The 20,894-nt window shown below is 41.0% G+C and overlaps 2 protein-coding genes across 7 annotated transcripts in view; one reads left to right on the top strand and one right to left on the bottom strand.

Moving 5' to 3' along the window:
• The window catches only part of LOC140515491 (uncharacterized), a 497,421-nt gene that overhangs the window by 127,135 nt on the left and 349,392 nt on the right, over positions 1 to 20,894 (bottom strand). For all 5 annotated transcript variants that reach the window (XR_011971047.1, XR_011971045.1, XR_011971049.1 and 2 more), the window contains exon 19: positions 19,059 to 20,071. The gene's annotated coding sequence lies outside the window, so the exon portion shown is untranslated. The remainder of the gene's footprint in view (positions 1 to 19,058; positions 20,072 to 20,894) is intronic.
• The window catches only part of LOC140515488 (fibrous sheath-interacting protein 2-like), a 45,182-nt gene that overhangs the window by 23,886 nt on the left and 402 nt on the right, over positions 1 to 20,894 (top strand). The window contains exons 8-13 of one of the 2 annotated variants that reach the window (XM_072626235.1): positions 548 to 692; positions 5,034 to 5,111; positions 8,536 to 8,654; positions 9,706 to 9,751; positions 13,211 to 13,329; positions 15,785 to 15,860. In XM_072626235.1, coding sequence (XP_072482336.1) covers positions 548 to 692; positions 5,034 to 5,111; positions 8,536 to 8,654; positions 9,706 to 9,751; positions 13,211 to 13,329; positions 15,785 to 15,860 — 583 coding nt within the window. Of the gene's footprint in view, positions 1 to 547; positions 693 to 5,033; positions 5,112 to 8,535; positions 8,655 to 9,705; positions 9,752 to 13,210; positions 13,330 to 15,784; positions 19,179 to 20,894 lie in introns of those variants that run through there. The other variant, XM_072626234.1, reaches the window with a different exon arrangement.

Genomic DNA, 20,894 nt, shown 5'->3' with positions numbered 1-20,894 from the left:
AAAGGGGAAGACAACTTGACATGCTCGTCTTGCCATTGCCACCTCCCAAAGGCAATCTCTTCCCAGTCTGTGTCCCAGAGCAGCCCTACAGAATGTGCTCCATTCTGGTGGGACCCTACAAGTATGACTTGGCCCTAAACTTTGCTTAGATCACAGGGGCCTCGTCTTAGCATAACTTTCAATGGATGCTTTACATGATGGACCAGGGCAGACAACAAGAGAGCATGGCTTTTCCACTAGGAAAGAGCACTGGGTTTGGATTAAAGGACCTGAGTTCAAATCCCAGGTCTCAAATTCCAAAGACCTGGATGGCCTTGGTCCAGTTACTTAAGTCCATCTGACTGCTACTTATATTTTATCCTTGTTGAAGCAAAAGGTGCGGTGCTTCCCTACATAGCCAGCATGCTGCTCTCAGCCTTGCCCTAGGTGGAGCTTAGGAAATTTGGGAGCAAAAGCATAGTGAACAAATACCACTTTTTGACAAAAGGAATTTTGCATTAGAAAATGGAAAGTTGACGCTAAAAATGTATTTTCTTAAACGTTTTAGAAACAAGCACTTCTTGAGAAAAAAATGGCGTATCACTTGCAGAAAATGCAAGGGAATGGCTTTAAAAAAGAAGAAACAGAGAAAATACCATCGGAATATAAAACAGAAGAGACATTGTTTGAAAGCGATGAGATTAGAAGACAAGGTAGCTGGGTGCAAGCCACTGATCAGTTTATTCCTCTGGATCTGTTCCAGGCTCTGAGGCTCAGTCTCGCTTTGGGGTCTCTCTTGCTCTCACTGTCTCTTGATTGCTCTGTCCCTCACTTGATCTCCATCCCTTCTTTCTCCCTCGTTTCATCTTTCTTTCTCTTTCTCTCCCCTCTTTCCTCCTTTCTTTTCTCTCTCCCTTGCTTTTCCCCTTTCTTCTCCGTTTTTCTCCCCTTCTCTCTCTTCCTCCCTCTTTCCCTCTCCAAACATCCTCCTCTCACTCCATCTCTTTTGCTTCCTGTATCTCTCTTGTATTCTCTCTCTCTCCTTTTTCTAGTTCTCTCTCACTTTTCTCTTATTCTCCTTTTCTTTCTTTTTTTTCCCTTTTAATATATAATTTATTTTTTCAGTTCTTAACATTCACTTCCACAAGAATTTGAATTCAAAATTTTCTCCCCATCTTTCCCTACCCTCAACCCCACGACATCCCTTCCACCCCTTCTTCCAGCCTGTCCTCCCTTTTATTACCCACCCTTCTTCCATCCCCCTTCCCCTCTATTTTCCTGGAGGGCAAAATAGATTTCTATACACCATTGCCTGTATAGCTTAATTTCCAGTTGCATGCTAAAACCATTTTTAACATTGCTTCTTAAAGCTTTGAGTTCCATATTTCTTCCCTCCCTCCTCACCCACTCTCATTGAGAAAACAAGCAATTCAATATAGGTCACACATGTGTAACAATGCAAAGCACTTTCATAATAGTTATGTTGTAAAAGACTAACCACATTTCCCTCCGTCCTATCCTGCCCTTCATTTATTCCATTCTCTCCCTTGACCTATCCTCTCACAATAGTGTTTGCTTCTGATTATCTTTTTCCCCAATTCCCCAATTCCCTGTCCCTTCTACTATCTTCCCTCTCTTATGCCCTTCCCCCTTGCCTTCCTGTAGGGTAAAATAGATTTCCTTATCCAATGGAGTGTGTGTTATTCCCTCCATAAGCCAAATCCCATGAGAGTAAGGCTCAATTTCCTTTCATCTCCCCTGCCCTTCCCATCCATTGTAGAAGCCCTTTCTTCCCTCTTGTATGTAAGATGATCTGCTACATTCTACCTCTCCCTTTCTCTTACTCCTAGTACATTCCTTTCAACAGTAAATTTTATTTTTTTAGGTATCCTCCCTTCATATTCAGCTCACCCTGTGCCCTCTGTCAATATAGATATACATACATACACACACACACACATGCACACGTGCACATATACACATACACACATGTACATATACATTCCTACACATATATACACATACATACCCATACACACCTACATATATGTATATTCATATATATATACACTACATATATATATATATTTATATATATTCCCTCTATCCTAATACTGAAAAAGGTCTCATGAGTTACAAATAACATCTTTCCAGGTAGGAATGTAAACAGTTCAACTGTAATAAGTTCCTTAAGGCTTCTCTTTCCTGTTTACCTTTTCATGTTTCTCTTGATTCTGGTATTTGAAAGTCAAATTTTCTATTCAGCTCTGGTCTTTTCAACAAGAATGCTTGGAAGTCCTCTATTTCACTGAAATTCCATTTTTTTCCCCTGAAGTATTATACTCAGTTTTGCTAGGTACATGATTCTCGGTTTTAATCCTTTCTCCTTTCACCTCTGGAATATCATATTCCTTCGATCCCTTAGTGTAGAAGCTGCTAAATCCTGTGTTATCCTGATTGTATTTCCACAACACTTGAACCACTTCTCTCGAGCTGCTTGCAACATTCTCTCCTTGACCTGGGAACTCTGGAATTTGGCTACAGTATTCCTAGGAGTTTTCCTTTTGGGATCTCTTTCAGGAGGTGATCAGTGAATTCTTTGTATTTCTATTTTACCCTCTGGGTCTAGAATATCAGGGGAGTTTTCCTTGATAATTTCTTGGAAGGGCACTTTTTTGGATTGTGGTTTTCAGGTAGACCAATAATTTTTAAATTATCTCTCCTGGATCAATTTTCCAGGTCAGTTGCTTTTCCATTGACATATTTCACATTGTCTTCTTTTTTTTCTTCATTCTTTTGGTTTTGTTTTATAATTTCTTAGTTTCTAACAAAGTCATTAGCTTCCATCTGCTCCATTCTAATTTTTAAAGGACTATTTTCTTCAGTGAGCTTTTGAACCTCCGTTTTCATTTGGCCCATTCTGCTATTTACAGCATTCTTCTCCTCATTGGCTTTTTGGACCTCTTGCCATTTGGGTTAGTCTATTTTTAAAGGTATTATTTTCTTCAGCATTTTTTTGAGTCTCCTTTAGCAAGCTGTTGACTCACTTTTCATGATTTTCTTGCATGACTCTCATTTTTCTTCCCAATTTTCCTGCTACATCTATTACTGGATTTTCAAAATCCTTTTTGAGCTCTTCCATGGCCTGAGACCACTGCATATTTATTTTGGAGGTTTTGGATGTAGAAGCCTTGACTTTTAGGTCTTCCTCTGATGGTATGCTTTGTTCTTCCTCATCGAAAAAGATGGAAGAAAATACCTGTTCACCAAGAAAGTAACCTTCTATATATAGTCTTTTTTTTCCTTCTTTGGGCATTTTCCCAGCCAGTTACTTGACTTTTGAGTCCTTTGTCAAGTGGAGGGCATACTCTAGGGACCTGTAAGTTCTCAGTTCCTCCAAGGTGGCACAATCAAGGGAGAGGAGTTTACTCCTCTCCTGGCCTGTGATCTGGTCTGGGAGCAACCACAAGTACTCTTTTCTGTCCAGGATCTGAGAGTAGGATTCCCTCTCCAGAGTCTCTGCCAGCTCTGCCACACCGGTGCCAGTGCTCCTCCTCACTCCAAGACCACCACTCAGGGCTGAGACCCAGATCAGTGGCTTGATTCCCACAGGGTTTTTAGGCTGAGGGCTCCAAAAGTGGATGCTGTGCATCAGTGGCTGCTACTGCCCTGGGGCCATGGCCCGACCTTGCTCCCCTCTCACCCAGGTAAAACAGCTTTCTCACTGATCTTTGAAGTTGTCTTTGGCATTTTTTGGTTGAGAAATCTGGGAACCACAGCTACTGCCTGGAATTCCACACCCTGAAACCTGCTCCAGTCCTGTCTGTGCTGGGCTCCGTGGCCAAGGCTGGGCTGTGCTCTGCTCTGAGCCTGGTGTGATAGACCTTTTCTGTCGGCCTTCCAGGCTCTCTTGGGCTGGAAACCTGTTTCACTCTGTCATTTTGTGGTTTCTGCTGCCCTAGAATTTGTTTAGAGTCATTTTTTACAGGTATTTTATGGGTTATGAGAGGAGAGCTAGAGCAGATTGTCTTTCTACTCTGCCACCTTGGCTCCACCCCCTCTCCTTTTCTTTCTTGTTCACTCCTGTATTCTCATTCTCTCTCCTCTCTCTCATTCTACGTCTACTTTCTAATTCTCTGTTGCTCTCATTATGTCCCTTTTCTGTGTTTCCATCTCTCTCCCTTGTTCTGTCTCTCATTCTCTTTCTCTCCTCTCTTATTCTTTCTCTCTTCTGTTTGTTCTGTCTCTTATTCTCTCTCATTTTCTTTCTCATTCTGTCTCTTCTCTCTTTCCCACTTTCCTCTCTGATTTTCTGTCTCTGACTCTCCCTCATCCTGTCTCTCATTCTTTGTCTTGCTCCCTTGTTCTCTCTCTCTATTACTCTATCTTTTCCTCTCTGTTTCTCAAACTTCCCATCTCTCCCTCCTTCTCTATCTCTCATTCCCTCTCTCCCCCATTCTCTCTTTTACTTTGTCTCTCACAGTCTCACACTCTGTTTTTCTTTTGTTCTCTCACTCTCTCACACCAAGTGTTTCTCCTTCTGTCTCTCTTGCATTCTTTCTCATTCTGTCTCTAATTCTCTCTTTTGTTCTCTTTCAGTCTTTCTGCCTCAGACTCTTTACCTCTCTCATTCTTTCATTTCCTGCCTCTCATGTCTCATTCTTTCATTCTCTATCTCATTCTGTCTCTCATGATCTGTGTTTCTCTTGTTCTCTCTCTTTCAGTCTCTCTTCCCCATTATCTTTCTCATGCTCTCTCTCTCTCTCTCTCTCTCTCTCTCTCTCTCTCTCTCTCTCTCTTTCTCTCTTTGTCTCATGCTCTCTCCTTCTCTCTCTGGCTCTTTTCCTTCTCTCTCATTCGCTATCTGGCTCTGGCACTGTTTTTCTCTCTCTCCACCTCCAAACCTCTTTCTCCTTCCCCCTCCTTCCCCATCCTACCCCCTGCCAGGGCAGGTAGATATAATCAGTGTTCACTTGGGTATAAAAGGAGACTAGAGAATAGATTATTTGGCCTTCACCATTGTAAAAGAACTTTTCTCACTATCTTTCTACAAGATGCTTCACCAAAGAAGAAAAAGAAAAAGAATGAAAACACCAAAACATCTGAACAGAAAACGTCTCGAAGATTTAAAAGTAATGAAATATCTTGAAAAAGAAATACTAAAATGATTGTGAAATAGTTTGAGCAAAAGCTGAGGACATAAATCCTGTTTTCCCTGGTATTCTCTGGTGGCCACTATAGAGCCTGTGAGGGCCAGGCCTCCACCTCAGTTACACCCCTCCTGACTGCTTCCTGCTATGTATTTAAAGTTTGGGACCTAACATGTCTAGTATACATGGAGGATAAACACACATACACTATAATATACACTGCATAATGGTTATAGACACTGACATATAATGATATATATTATAAAATATATATATATAATACATAAAACTAGTACAGTATTCCATTGCATACAGTGCTTTAGAGTTTACAAAGTGGTTTCATATCCACCACTTATCTCACTGAATTTTTCCAGCTGCCTTCCCCAAGAGGCAGGTAGTGCAAATATCATGTCCATTTCACAAATGATGATACCATGGCTCAAAGGGACAGTGATTTGCTCAAGGTCACACAGTTAATAAAGTACCTGAGTTGGGATTCCAAGCCTGTTCCCCAAATGAATGCCCCTTTTTAATGCCTCAGCTATCCTTCCTTTCCTACTTTTGAGGGAAAGGTTTTGTTTGCATTTATGAAAAAGATATGTAACTTGCCAAATGATTAAAAGAAAATCCTCAATTAAATTGTAAAGAGATTACTTTCCTAGGTGGGTAAAAATCTTTCATCCATGTTTTGAAATGAATTTTATATCCTCACTGACTTCATGAGGATTTCATGTGGATGTTTTCACTGAATGATTCACAGACGTAAAGGGAAGTACACGTAGAATCCTACCATATTTACAGAATCAACAAAACACTGTCTCCCAAAGTGGTCCTTTTTGCAAGTGGTTTCATTAGAATCATAGAATGTTAGATCTGGAGAAGACCTTAGAAGCCTTTCATCTAGGCCTCCCCCCTCATGTTACAGAAGAGGGAAGTGAAACCTTTGGATCTGTCCAAGGACATAGAGGGGAAATAAACATTCAAGCCAAAATCTTAACCAAGGTCTAGCATGACTCCAAACCCAATGGACTTTTAAATGCTCAATTAGGAGAAAAAGGACATCTTACTTTTGATTGGCCCTCTCTGCCATTCTAGCTGACCCAGGCCATCCAGTTTATTTCCTTCTATTCTCTGTGCTCTAGTCAGCCAGATTTTCTTGCCTGTGTTTTAGTTTAACATCATTCCCTTCTTTTCCTCTCCTCAGATCCCCAAATCAAATGATGTTAGAGATGGAAGGGACACTGGAAATCATCTAATCCAACTCCCTCATTTTACAGAGGCAGACACTGAGCCCAGGGAGGGGCAGTGATTTGCCCAAAGTCACACAGCCAGGCAGTATCTATCCCTGGTAGGAAGCAGAGCCCAGGTTCTCTACCAACACCATGCTTTCTCTAGCACACTAAGTGGTAATTCCTGTTGACAAACTCCATAATCAAGACAGAATTTTATTTTGACTCTCTAGTACTTTCTATCCAGAATTGTCCTTTTGCTCCCTGTACTGCTACAATTACTTTCTTACTCCATCTGGGTTAGGCTCCCTATAAATGATGTAGTGGAAAACTGTGTGATGGAAAGGTTGCTGGATTTAGTCAGAGGGCATGGCTTCAAATCCTGGCTACCATTTACCAGACATGGGACTTTAGACAAATCACTTAGTCTCTTGACCACAGTTTTCTTATCTGTTAAACTTTCGGGGTGGGAGAAGGCAAGTAGACCAAATGATCTCTAAGGTCTCTTGTAGGTCTAAAGTCTTTGAGTTTATCATCGTAAATGGTTCTGAAAGAAATGCACCATTTCTGTGTTCTCTCCTTAGCTGTCATCCTTTCCCACCTCACCATTCTCTGTTCTCAGATTGGGGCTGGGAGAAAAGATCCCATACAAAAGTCACCTTATCACCACCTACTTTCTCCTCTTGTTGAACTCTCCTTTCCCTTGGCTCTTCTGCTTTCAGCTCTCATCACCAAAACATAGCTGCTGAGTTCTGAGCCTGTCTTAAGACAGATCAATGTAGAGCAGAGCACCGAGCAAAGAGTCAGAGACCCAGGACCAAATCTCAGCTCAGTCATCTTGGCCAAGTTGTTCTCCCTCACTGGGCCCAAGTTTCTTCTTCTGGAAAAATAAGATACTTCTTGAGCTACCTTGCTCAGTTACCTTTTCTGTAAAATGGAAGATGAAAGAATCATGGCCTACAAGAAAGAATAGTGGATTGAGAACCAGAAGACTTGAGTTCAGGGCTTGCCTCTGCCACTTGTTACCTGTGTGATCTTGGGCAAATCCCACACCTCCTCTGGCCTTCAGTTTCCTCCTCTGTCAAATGAGGGGGTTAGACTCCAGATCTCTAAAACCCCCTCCAAACCTAGCACTGAATGATCCTGTTTCACAGGGTTATTATGACAATCCAGTGAGATAAGATACATAAAATAAATTGTAAACATCAAAGCTTTATGTGTCTGCTAGTGTTTCTAGCACCTTGAGCCCAGGAGAGTCACATAACCAAAGTGTACTCTCAGTGGACACATGAGGACACTGTACCATACCCAGGGAAGAATTTGGGAAGGAACCTGATCATAGAGGGAAATAGCCAACCTGATCTTCTCCCTCATTCCTTTTATTCTTAGACTAAATAACAGAAACAGAACACATTTGAGTATTTTGCCTTTTGGTAGTAGCCTGTTTTTATCAAATCTCTCTTAGACCACAATTGAACCAATTTCTATAATCAGACTTCAAATCCTCCTGAATATAAAGGAATGGTTACTTTCCCATCTTCACATGTTAGTTGGAGTCAATGTGAGTAGTATGGCACGTAAATAGCCAGTTCTTATAGCCAAGAAGACCTCAATGTAAGCCATGCTTGTCACATGGTCTGGGTGGCAATCTCTCAGTGCTCTAGGTCACTCACAACCCCTTCAGCACTTCTTATACTGTGGGTGTAACCCCATGTGGGGTCACAACCCACAATTTAAGAAGTGCTGCTCTAAGCAACTCTCTAAGACTCGAAGATGCCAACTTGTATTAATAGAGGGAATTCCCTAGACCAGTGAAATCCCAAATCCATCCCTCTCCCTATCTCCTATATTATGGTCTTATTTCAAACATCCCAACATCATGCCTTTTAACAATACAATGACATTGCTAGAATATGTTCAGTCTGTACATCATGACCCAAACAGCAGATAGTGGAGAAGTTGCAAAAAAAAAAAAATGCTCTGAGTTGATGATGTCATGTGGGCAGGAATTCCTTCCATTGGTACTCCTTGTAACCTCTGCTCCTCTGGTCAATCTGATGGATGCTTATAAAGGTCTTTCAGACAGCTAGAAAAATAATAGGATTGACTTCCTGCTTGGCTTTCTCTCCATATTCTAATTGTTAAAATTTTATGGGATTTCTTTTTGGTATCTTCAGAGCTTGCAACAGTCTCTGTTCAACCTTCTCATAGCAGTACAAAGACTGGGAACAAGAAGTCAGCCACGTCCGTGAATTCACAGGCTGACATTAATAAGGATGATGTTACTGACGTCAGGGTAAGAACTTTGTCAGGTTAATATATGTTGGTCACTAAGACATTGCTCTCATCATGTCATTTTGCTTTTCAAAGACCCCTTACTATTTTCCAGCTATTATTATCAGCTCCTGATTTTGGTATTCAAGGCCCCTACAATCTGCCTCCAGCCTGCCTCTCCAACTCAACCCCACCAAGCTCCCCTTTCCTTGGTTCTATCTCCCAGAACCCTGAACTTCCTTTCTTTTCCTAATGCCTCCCCAGTTGCTAATACTCTGTCTTCAAATTATCATGTATTATTGTGCACAGTTGTCTTTGTTGGTGTTGTATTGTCTCTCCTGTCCCCTGTTCACTGCCCCTTAAATGGGAATAGGGACAATTTTGTTTTGTTTTCTCTACCCTTCTATCCCACTTTGCAATGCTTACGAACTGGTGCTTAATAAATGCTTGTTGCATTAAATAAATGTTGGAACCAACCTGTGAGATAGCTAATGAGCTATATAGAGATACTGACGTGTCTATGTAGAGCCCTACAGTAATATACATATATATGTATATATGTATATGTGTGTATATAATATATATATATAATATTATATTCTACATCTTATGACTTAATTAGTGTATAGGGAGCTCCCATGTGGGAGGGACCTCTTTCTATTAGTTCAGATCAGTAACTGCTCTGAAATTTAGAGGCTTAGAGGGTATACTATTTTTATCCCCATTTTACAGATAAGGAAACTGAGATAAAGTCACATAGCTAATAAGTGGCAAACTCAGAAATGTTTTATGGTTTTACAAATCACACTTTTCCCCAACAGCCCTGTGAGCTGTTGGGATGTCACAGGAGGTAGAGCTGGCAGGGACCTTAGAGGCTGCCTAGTCCAACCCCCTGGGGAACTTGAAGTATAGCTGAAAAGACCAGGAAGGGATTGAGTTCCCACCTAGGGTAGCCCCTAAACCAAAGCTATGGTACTTAGCAGAAATTCTGCGTCTAGTTGATTGGCCTATGAAAGGCAAAAGTCTTTATCAGGATTTGAATTACTAATAAATCATCTTGCTCTTTCATACAGCCTGATGGAGATGTGACTAAAAAGCTGAGTGGAATAGAAACTGGAGGTAAGACAGACCTACCCTCTCAAATCTGGGCTTATCAACTGTCCTATTATTTAAATTAATGACAATAATAATCCCCATTTGGTTAGCATTTTGTAGTAGCTGTGAGGAGAGTAGGGTAAAGCTAATAGGCCTTGTCTTATAAAAGAAAAAAATTTGGCCAAGAAGTCATGCTTCTGGGACTCACACCCAGGTCTTCTGACTCTTGAGTCCATTGTACTTTCCACTCTCCAGAGCTATTCTTATTATATATGTATATAATATATTATTTTCATATGTAATATATATGTTACATCTATGTGTGTGTGTGTGTGTGTGTGTGTGTATAAAATTTCTCAGCTGTAAGCTCATACTCTTATGGAATTTACAAAGTATAAAGCAGGATTGACATTATACCCAGGCATAGTAGGCATCTCAATAAACCATGAGTTCCAATAGACTGTGAAGGCCCCCTGCCCCAATCAAAACTTCAGTACCTTTTGTCTAATACTGTCATAGTATCTTTAGCTTTGATCCATATTAAAAACACATAGGGGGAGGCAACATTTTGAGCTGTTGTCAGCCATTTATAAGCAAATATAAATGAATGCCATATACTTTTCATGACAGCAAGTTTTAATGGAAATTGGGAGAAGGAGCTCTGAGAATATTAGGAACTTGAAGGGATGGGAGGGCCACAGAATCGGAAGGCTGCTAACACTCAAGACAAACTTTCAGATATTTCCTAGAGTTGGCCCTAATCCCTGCACTCCTGGATCTAAAGGGCCAGGCCAGGGGTGGGGAAACTTTGGCCTCGAGGTCACATGTGGCCTTCTAGGTCCTTGGGTGCAGCCTTTTGCGTGGGTCCAAGTTTTACAGAACAAATCCTCTTATTAAGGGGATTTGTTCCGTGAAGTTTGGATTCAGTCAAAGGGCCACACTTCAGGATCTAGAGGGCCACATGTGGCCTCGAGGCTGCAGATTTCCCACCCCTGGGCCAGACCTTTAAAGAAGCCAAGTATTTCCCATGCAAATTTTGGAAATATGGTGCGTGAGAATGTGCATGCACTCTTAAGATCCAGGGCCTCTGCAAGCTCCTAGCCAGTTCACCAGGAGGCATAAATCTACAGTTGCTGCAACCCAAGTGGATTAATCACTTTGATATAATATCCCTGTACTTAAGCACTGTGGAATTGTAAAATCCTAGGATCAGAAAGGGCCTTGGCGACCATTTAGGTTAGTACCTTTGTTTTATGAACAGGTAAGCTGAGGCTCAAAAAGAGCTGGTGAATGACTTGCCCAAGGTCATACAGAGCAGACGCAGACTAAAATCCAAGTCTCCTGACTCTGGAACCACTATGCCTATAGTCCCTAGGGTTTTCAGCTTTTTAATTTAATTTTTTTGGTTATTTTTAAAGTTCCAAGCTGTCTCCTTCCTTCCCTCCTCACACTACACTGAGGAAGGCCGCCATTTATCACAGATTTATACACACACACATCATATGTTGCGTATATATACATATATATGTAAAACCATACTATGAATGCTTCTGTTTATCAGTTCTTTATCTGGAGGTGGATAGCATCTTCATACATCCTTTATACTTGATTTGAGTATTTGTAATATTCAGAATAATTTACTTGTTATTCCCAGTTATTCTTTGAACAATATTGCTGTTACCGTATACAGTGTTCTCTTGGTTATGCTCACTTTGCTATGCATTATTTCGTGAAAGTCTTTCCATGTTTTTCTAAAATCAACCTGCCTCATCATTTCTTACAGCACGGTAGTATTCTATTATAATCATACATCACAACTTGTTTAGCCATTCCCCAGCTGATGGGGGCTCAGTTTCCCTCAGTCCCTGCAGTTTCCAATTCTTTGCCAAAGGTATTCAGTTTATTGCCAAAGACTTTCTAATTTTTAGTGTCTTTTTTGTGTCCATGAGAATCATCAGAAATGGATATAGGGAGTCTATGTGATCTTGACCAAGTCATCTCTCATCCCTGGGCCTCAGTTTCCTCATCTATAAAATAAGAGCATTGAACTAGAACCGGGATGTCAAACTCCTGGCTAGCCAAACTCCCAAGTGCAGCCAAAACCAGATTAAAATATAATTGGGAAATGTATAAAAAGATAAATAAAAATCCAATACAACATAGATCATGTTAATTTATGATAGAATTTCTAGGTCAATATGCGACCCACAGGGATCCATTTCTATTTGAGTTTGACACCACTGGTTAGAAAACCTTCAAAGTCCCTTTCTGCTCTAGATCTGGGAGCCTAGGAACCAACAATGCATTATGGACCAATCTTGGAAGGTTCTCTGTCATGCCTTACATGAGAAAACATCAGACCTCTCTGCTGTTACCATGTATCAGACGCCCCATGTCAGTAGTGTTGTGCAGGCAGTCCCCAACCTCCTCCATCTGGGAGGGCTTCTTCCCTGTGCCAGGCCCTGTGCATTACTTGCTCCTTTCTTGGAGGACAAGCAGCTGCTTTGTGCTCAGAGCATTCAGTTCCTTGGTCTTCTTTGGGAAGCACCTCACAGCTGTTTTTGGACCTTCAAATTTTCAATGGTCCTCTCCCTACTCTAGATCTATGCCATTCCTTGGGGGTGCTTGTTCGACTAGGAGCTGCTCACGTCCCTTCCAACTTTGTGATTCAGGGAGATCAGCCCTCAAATCCCAACATTTTCTTGCATTACACCCAAATTCAATTTTTCCACTTCAGTTGTTTTCTGTGTTCCTTCTTCTACTTTGACTGCATTATCTTCTGTCTTTTCCTCTGCTACATTCATTCTGCCCAGGGTCACTAAGTGATGCAGTGGACAGAGTTTTGGACTTAGGAGTCAGGAAGACCTGGATTCAAATGCTACCTCACACACTTAACTAGCTGTATGACCTTAGGCATGGACAAGTCACTTAATCTCTCTCCTCTCTCGTTTCCTCAAAGGAAAATGGAAATAATAGCATCTGCCCCTCCCTCTCCAGAGTCATCATGACCACAAGAGATATGTGTTAAGCATTTTGCAAGTCTTAAAGTGCTATAGAAATGCTTGTGGCTGATTTCAGTGTTTTCTTTGTTATTTCCCATCTTTATAAGATTTTTTTTAGTATTCCTTCCCAAGAGGGATATTCTTTTAATATATTATATTCCCAGGTTATTGATATTAATAATGTATACCCAAATAGTTTTCATCCCTCTCAAGATTTTTTAGCTATTTCGTCTTGTGAATGACTGATAACACCTTAATGTTTCCTATCTCTGTGAGTAGTTGCCACTTTCAGCGGGGACTCTTGGAACACCAGGCCCTGTGATAGCCATTGGGCAGATATTTGTAAAGGACTTTCAGTGGCTGCTTCCTCATAAGGTCCCACTTGTGTAATAAGCATCCATTCCAACTCTAACAAACCATTCCTATTTAGAGGTATTTGTCCTCTTGAGAATGCTAAATCAACAATTTTCATTTCTTCCAGGTCAAAATTCACCCACTAAGAATATCAAACCTTCACCATCTGTAGCACCAGATCCTCCAAAAGAAGACATATGTAATTATAATATTACTTTTGCCCCAGAACTCAACAGACCACCCAAGGTAAGAAGTTATTGGTTTTTGTATAAAATTGACATGGCATTAATATAGGCTGCCCTCTACTTGATTCATTATTGAGCCAAACAGCTCAACCTATTCCCTAAGTGCAGTCAGGCCATAGGAAGATACTTTGAAATTTATAGTCATCTCAGAGTGTTAATCCTGAAAGTCATTGCTCATTGCCATCAAAGTTGAGTGTGTTACACGGGATCAATGGAAAGTTTGCAGGCTTGCAAAAAATGGTGCAAGTTTTTTTAAAAAATATATTAGATGAGCCTTAGGTTATCAGTGGTTCACTGGAGTTCTCCCAAGCTTCCATTGTGGCACAGGAGGGATGGTGGGTTCTCAAAGACTGTTTCAGGAGAATCCAAGCTATGACAGGTGAGAAAGGCTTCAAGGTTGAGGCCAGCAACAAATTGGTATATCTGTCCTCCAAAGACCAGCTTAGTTAAGGGAGAGAGGCTCCTTTTCTGAAGCTTGTTCACTGGAGTATTATTTTTTTTTCAGCCACAGCAACTCATGAAAGCTATCTATTTGGGTATATAAGGGCTACAATCTGTGTTGGTAGAGAGGATACTCCCACCAACAAAATCACAGATTTGGTTTGTAAAGGCTCCATTCAAGGCAATGAAGTATTAAATGAGGTCACAGATTGAAAATTCCAGGTGCCCACATCCTCCCTTACCTTACCTGACTCAAACCAAGGAGAGATACTTAATAGTTATCAAACAGAGAAATTGCTTTTGAATTCTTTTTCTAATAGTAGATGACTGTGCCGGGCCCTTTGTACTGTATCACCTCATCCCCTGGTGACCATTGGCAAGTAATTCCCAAGAGACCAGAGAGGACCTTTCCTTCCCATGGCATTTACAGATCTTTACAGCCTTTGAAAAACAACTTAGGCCCCCTATGAACTCTAATCTTCTGAGCTATGTGATCCACATTATTTGAAAGAAATTCTATACCATTAAGGGGAAAAATTACCGTTAGCCCTATCACTTGCTATGGAAATAAGTGATATCTAGTTCCAGATCAGTCACTAACTCACTTTATGACCTTGGATAAGTTATTTAACTTCTCATTTTATGGAGGACACAATGAAGTGACTTGCCTTGCACCACCTAGCTGATTCAAAGGCAAGATCTGAATACAGACCCTCTAGTCTAGCACTCTGTCCTCAATGACCTACTTCTCCCATGAGAAAGCAAAAGGCAAGTCCCCTGAGGAACAATATGGGGAACAAGCTGGAAGATACACTTTGGCCAAGGAAAAAGAAAACCAAGTGTCCTGTTAACTCACTTCATTCTATATTGAACAAAAGTGGACTAAGTAACTACTATGAGCAGAGTACAGAACCCTTTTTATTAAAGGGCTCTCACACTAGAGCTTCTGCCTGTTTTTTCCTATCCTATAAGAAAGCCAATAAGGAAAATCCATAGGCCCCAGATTTGTTCCTGAAGGCAGCTAGATGGTGGATAAAGTGCGGGGCTTGAAGTCAGGAAGACCTGAGTTCAAATCCAGCCTCAGACCCTTATTTGCTGAGTGACTCTGGGAAAGACACTTTACTTGTTTTTGCCTCAGTTTCCTCATTAGTAAAGTGGGAATGAAGAGAGTCCTCCTTCCCAGGTTTGTGAGAAAATCTTTGTAAAGCTCTTTGCAAACCTTAAAACACTGTACACTATTATGCTAGTGATGATAATGATGATGATGATGATGATGATGATGGTGGTGGTGGTGGTGGTGGTGGTGGTGGTGGTGGTGGTGGTGGTCAGTCGTTGAGCCTAGAGACCAAAATGAAGTCATGGACTTCCTTGGGGCCTACAGGATTGGAATGTCTGTATACAGTAACACTGCAGTGAGGAGACTCATCATCCTGAGTTCAAACCCAACCTCAGACTCTTACTAGCTATGTGACCCTGGGCAAGTCACTTACCCCAGTTTGCCTCAGTTTCCTCAGCTGTAAAATAAGCTGGAGAAGGCAATGGCAAACCACTCCAGTATCTTTGCCAAGAAAACCCCAAATGGGGTCACACGGAATCAGACTCAACTGAAATGAATGAACAACAGTAAACCAGACAGCTCTACTCCCTAAACAGAGCTTACGCCCCAAAGAACATTGACCAAAAAGCCAGATATGGCTCTGAGCATCTACTTTGCCCCTTCAAATCTTTCCCCAAATTTGCCTGCATGGAGAAAACTTTCTGTTCCTCTGGGCTGACTTTACTTAGTTACACTGGGGGCACTATGAATACTATGAAGAATTTTTGTTTCCTTCTAATAAATTCTGCTTGTACATTTCTTATGACAAGAGAAATTTTGTTTACTTTCAAAATAAGATCTTGAATCCTTTCAATTTCTGTTTCTCTTCATTGTGAAAAATGACAAAACAAACCAAGCTTAAGCAAGATGTTCACATTTTAAGAGCCTTTTTCTCTCTTTTTTTTTTTGCACGTGCTAGGTACAGCAGAGAGAGCTCCCCCCAAACCTGTATGAGAGACCAACGAACAGGAGAGCAAGCTGTGCCTTTGACTTAGGTAAATTGTTATTGTCACTCACTGGGTGCCTAGCGTGCCAGGTACCACAGAAACAAGGGCTGCCAAAGCAAACCGCTCCAGGGGTTAGAGTCTAGTAGATCAAATGAGAGAATCTTTGTAAAGCACCATACCTAGTTATTGTTATTATCATTAATATTAGAGTTAGGGAGGCAGGCTGGACATATTATGATAATCAACAACTACAAACAAGTAGATCAGATGGAATATCATGTGCAAAGTACTTTGTAAACTATAAAGCCCCCAGCACTGTGAGCTGTTATTGTTCCAGCCTTTCCTGAGAGGGCTTCCCAGAGGAGGGTGGGATTTGAAGATGCGGTGAGACCTTCAAAGAAAGAGCAGAGAAGATGACTAAAGGTAATGCAGGTGATGGGAACGGAGTAAGCAAAGATGAGGAGGGGTTGTGGATGGCACATTCAGAGGATGGTGAGTATACCAAATTATAGACAACCCCCTCCAAAAAAAAGCAAATGCCCTATGGCATTGCAGAAGCTGAATTAGCTTCCATTTAGAGTCTCAGGGCTAAATCCTAGAAGGCTCGAAGTTCAGAATCTGGTTACCTTGGCTTCAAGTCAAAATATTAAGTTTGTATTGTAATGGACAGACTGTACTGTAATGTGCTTCCTAAATATATCATCCAGAACTGAATACAACATTCTGACTGTGATCTGCTTAGAGTGATAGCTCAGCACAGCAAAGATATCCCCGACCTTATTCTTTTTCAAAATGGGGCTCCATATCTCAGATCTAAATGGAAATTCTGAGGAGTGGAGTCAGTTAGAGCTCAGCCAGAAAGAACTGGAGGAGCTGGAGCAAGTAGCAAATGAAGAATGATGAGATAGGACTGAGCTGCAGCAAACAAGGAAGATATCAAGAAAGGCATGACAGAGCATAAGAGGCAAGTGGTACCCTCTACTCAAAGCTAAGGGAAGTTTCAAGACAAAGGTCTGCTTTTTTTCCTCAGTTTCCCCTAATGGTTCCTGTCTGTCTATAAACACTGAATCACAATATAACCTGCTGGTTCTTTACCCAAATGTTTCTGGTTACCTGAACTTTGCCCTACCCACATAGAGGCCAGATGTTAACTAGAGATAGAGGTAAATTAAGGCAGAGAGCCAAATCAGCCAAAATGTTAGGAATTTTCCTAAATGAAGGGCTAATTGTAATTGTACTGCTTACTTCTTGTCTAGAATAAATGTCCATAAGTCACCAAAGGACCTTAAAGGCCATGGTCCTAGGCTTAAAATGAGATTATAATGTTAGAGAGCACTAGAGATATGCAGGGGCTAAAAGACAAAGCCATTGAAAAGTAAAGGCCATGGAAAGCTTTCAGATGGAGGCTGGTAGGGATGATGTGGATATTGCATTGCTAGAGGACTGGCATGGAGCAGTGTAGCTAAAGCTATACAGAGGACACCTAGGGATAGAGGCAGGGATACAGAGAACATTTTGCAAGATGCTGTTGAAACTTTGGGGACACTTAAAGTAATTACTAACTTATATGAAGAAGCTACACTGGTTTTTCTAAATTCTCTGAGGATGTAGATTTTTCTAAAATTCCCCAAAAGCTATTCAACTGTGTATATCCTTTGACCCAGTGATTCCACTGAGCCCCAAAGAGATCAAAAAAAGAAGAAAGAAAAATGTTTATTTTTGTCATGTCATTGTAATTAGGTATGACTATTTGTGACTCCATTTGAGGCTGTCTTGACAAAGATACTGGAGGAGTTTGCCATTTCTTTTTCTGGCTCATTTTACAGATGTGGAAACTGAGGCAGGCAGAGGTTAAGTGACTTGCCTCAGTTCATACAGCTAGTAAGTACCTGAGGTCAGAGTTGAACTCGGGTCTTCTTGAGCCTTCCTGAATACAGACCCAGCACTCTACTCACTGTGCCATGTAGCTACCCATAAAATATTTATAGCTGCTCTTTTCTGTGGTGGCACATGGGAAACTGAAGCAATGCCCGTCAATTGGAGAATTGCCAAATGAGGTGTGGTGCGTGAATGTGACAGTACTACTGTGTGACAAGAAATGATGAAGGGGAAGGTTTTAGAAGACCCTGTGAAGACTTGTACGAACAGATGCAAAGTGAAGTAAGCAAAACCAGGAGAACAATCTACACAGTATAGCAATATTGTAATGATAGTAAACTGTGAAAGACTTAGGAACTCTGATCAGCACAGTGACCAAACAAAGTTCCAAAGAACTTAGGATGAAATATGCTATTTACAGTCAGAGAACTGATGGACTCAGAGTATAGAGAGAGACATTTTCTTCTTCTTCTTTTTTCTTTTGTTTTTCTTGTCTTTTCAATGGATGGAGGAGGGAGAGAATTTGGAACTGAAAATAAAATAAAATTCAATTATAAAAATAAATCCCCAGGAAATTGTTATGTGACCTCTCAAAGAAGAGAAGATTCTACACCAAAATAAGACTGTTCATCAGGGAGTATCTAGAGATAGATTATCTGGATTAACTTTATGAGAAAGACCTATCTAGTACCAGGAGCAGCTACAGATGCCACCAGACTTCTATACCCAAAGCATATAATGTGATATCACAGTGGAATCCCAGGACTAAAACTGGACTTTATCAGGAAAGGAACCATGTCTCCTGGAGAAAAAACACATGGGATATATGGGTCAGAAGTATAACCAAAGCACCAGCAGGCATCTGAAGCAGGGAAAAAGAGACAGACTGCTAGAAGTATCAGGGGTACAGCTTTTAGAATTATGTAGAGTCTAAAAACTTCAAGGCCTGCAGTTACATGGCAACATGCTTACAGAGACCAGTAGAGCAATATAGTATGATGATGGGACGCCAGAAGAAACACATGTGACATTCTTTCAAGGTACCATTTAGCCAAAGCAAAGAAAGCCCTTCAAGTTTGTAACTTGGGTAAGAGACTGATAGAGAATAAAACAATAAAATCCAAAGAAGCAAATACAGTTAGACTGGAACAAGTGTGTTTGGGTATTGCATACCCCCAAGAGTAGCCTCCTAGGAAATGAAGAGATGGGCAGCATGAGGCCCCCTCCTTGAATGGAGGTTCCAGGAGGAGCCCTCTGCCCTTTAATTAGAGCATACTGAGGAGGTATGTGATCTTGCAGGAGGCAGACACTACTGGGGCTTGATGGGGAAATTCAGAGGAGTGCTGCAAGGTGGAAAAAGATGCTTACCTTTTTATGTTTCTCTTCACTTCTGTGTTTGAATTTCAGAGTTTCTCCACAGCTCTGATCTCTTCATCGTGAATGTTTGTAAGTCCTCTATTTCATTAAAGGTCCGTATTTTCCCCTGTAGCATTACACTCAATTTTGTTGCTTGTTATTCTTGGCTATAAGCCCATATCCTTTGCCTTCTGGGATGTGATATCCCAGATCCAAGTCTCTGCTCCTTTACAGTGGTGGGCTACTAAATCCTATGTGATCCTGACCATGACTCCTTGGTACATGAATTCTTTCTTTCTGGATGCTTACAGTGTTTTTTCCTTGAACTGAATGCTCTGCATTTTGACCATAATGTTCCTGGAAGTTTTCATTTTGAGGTTTCTTTCTGGATATGACAAGCAGATTCCTTCTATTTGCATTTTGCCCTCTGATTCTAAGAGATATGGACAGTTTCCTTTTAAGGCTTCTTGAAATGTAATGTCTAGGCCCTTGAGGCTTTTTTGGTCATGGAGTTCAGATAGTCCTATGTGCAAACATATTTTCATCTGACCTGAAGAAGCAGGTTTTTAAACAGCCATTCCATCAGGCTCACTCTTCAGTACCCTTGTACATTTCCACATTTCCAGTTTCCCTTTCCTCCCAAATGGAGCATAAGTGCATTCTCAACAAGCCTGCAAATCCCAATGCAGCACAAAGGATTGAAGAAAGTCTCTCTTTGCACAGACTCTTAGAATCAGTGAGTTTTTCTTAGTCATTTATCTTGGTTGAAAAAGAACCAGCTTTCTTCAAATCATACCTCAGACACCTCACAGAGAATTGAAAGCTGAGCCCTGGATTCTGGAAGATTGAGACAATGGAGGGAAGCTGAGCTGGCCAATCCTCCCAAGCTGGAAAGACTTCCAGTATGGACCCCTGGTCTGGCATCCAGGCACAAGCTGAACTGAATTTGACAAGGCTCATTGCAGGGTGGTTGTCTATCAGATGATGAATTCTTTGGGCCACAGCAATTCATAAAGATGGTCTACCTAGGTTGGAAGCAAATGGCAATCTGTGTCAGAACAGGGAGCACCATCACCAAGGAAATCATAGCTCCCTGAAGTACTGAGAGAAATAAAAGAGTTACCAGTTAGCCTTTACTCTGAACGTGCCTTCCACTTTGAATTAACTCAAAAAGGGGGCAGCACAGGGACACTGGACTTGGAGTCATAGGCCCTAGGCTTAAATTCATCCTCAGACATTACTAATTTTGGGCCCTTACGCAAGTCACTCTTTGTGCCTCAATTTCCTTGTGGGAAAAGTGGAGGTGGAAGTAGACTCAATGGCCTCTGATGTCTCTCCTAGACCTCAATCTCTGATTCTATAAATACCAAGCTCAAAGGGGAATAACTCTCTAAGCATGAGCTAACTTAAAGTAGACTAGAGTTTCTTAACCAGGGATTTGTGAGCTTGCTTTAAAAAATATTTTGATAATTGTATTTCCATATAATTGGTTTCCTTTGGACTCCTATGTATTTTATGTTAAACACTCTGAGAAGGGGTCCACAGGCTTCACCAGTCTGCCCAAGGGATCCATGAAACAAAAAAGGGATAAGAGCCCTTAAAATAGATCCTTCTAATAGAATTCTATTTTTTATTGTATTTCAGCAGGAATATCGTAAGTATGGACAGAATGTTGTACCCATCATCACTGTATGGCTGCATACATGTTCTTTGTAGAGGCTTATATTATCACCACCATTATCCCAAACTATTTATTCAGCCCCTGTCTACCTGTAGAGTTTTGCAAACTAATATCCTAAGCAAATTGACAGAAGCCACTTCCTGCCTTCTGGGAACTTATAATTAAGC

The sequence above is a fragment of the Notamacropus eugenii genome, chromosome X, assembly GCF_028372415.1.
Source record: "Notamacropus eugenii isolate mMacEug1 chromosome X, mMacEug1.pri_v2, whole genome shotgun sequence".
Taxonomy (NCBI): domain Eukaryota; kingdom Metazoa; phylum Chordata; class Mammalia; order Diprotodontia; family Macropodidae; genus Notamacropus; species Notamacropus eugenii.
This window is presented reverse-complemented; position numbering and strand designations above follow the sequence as displayed.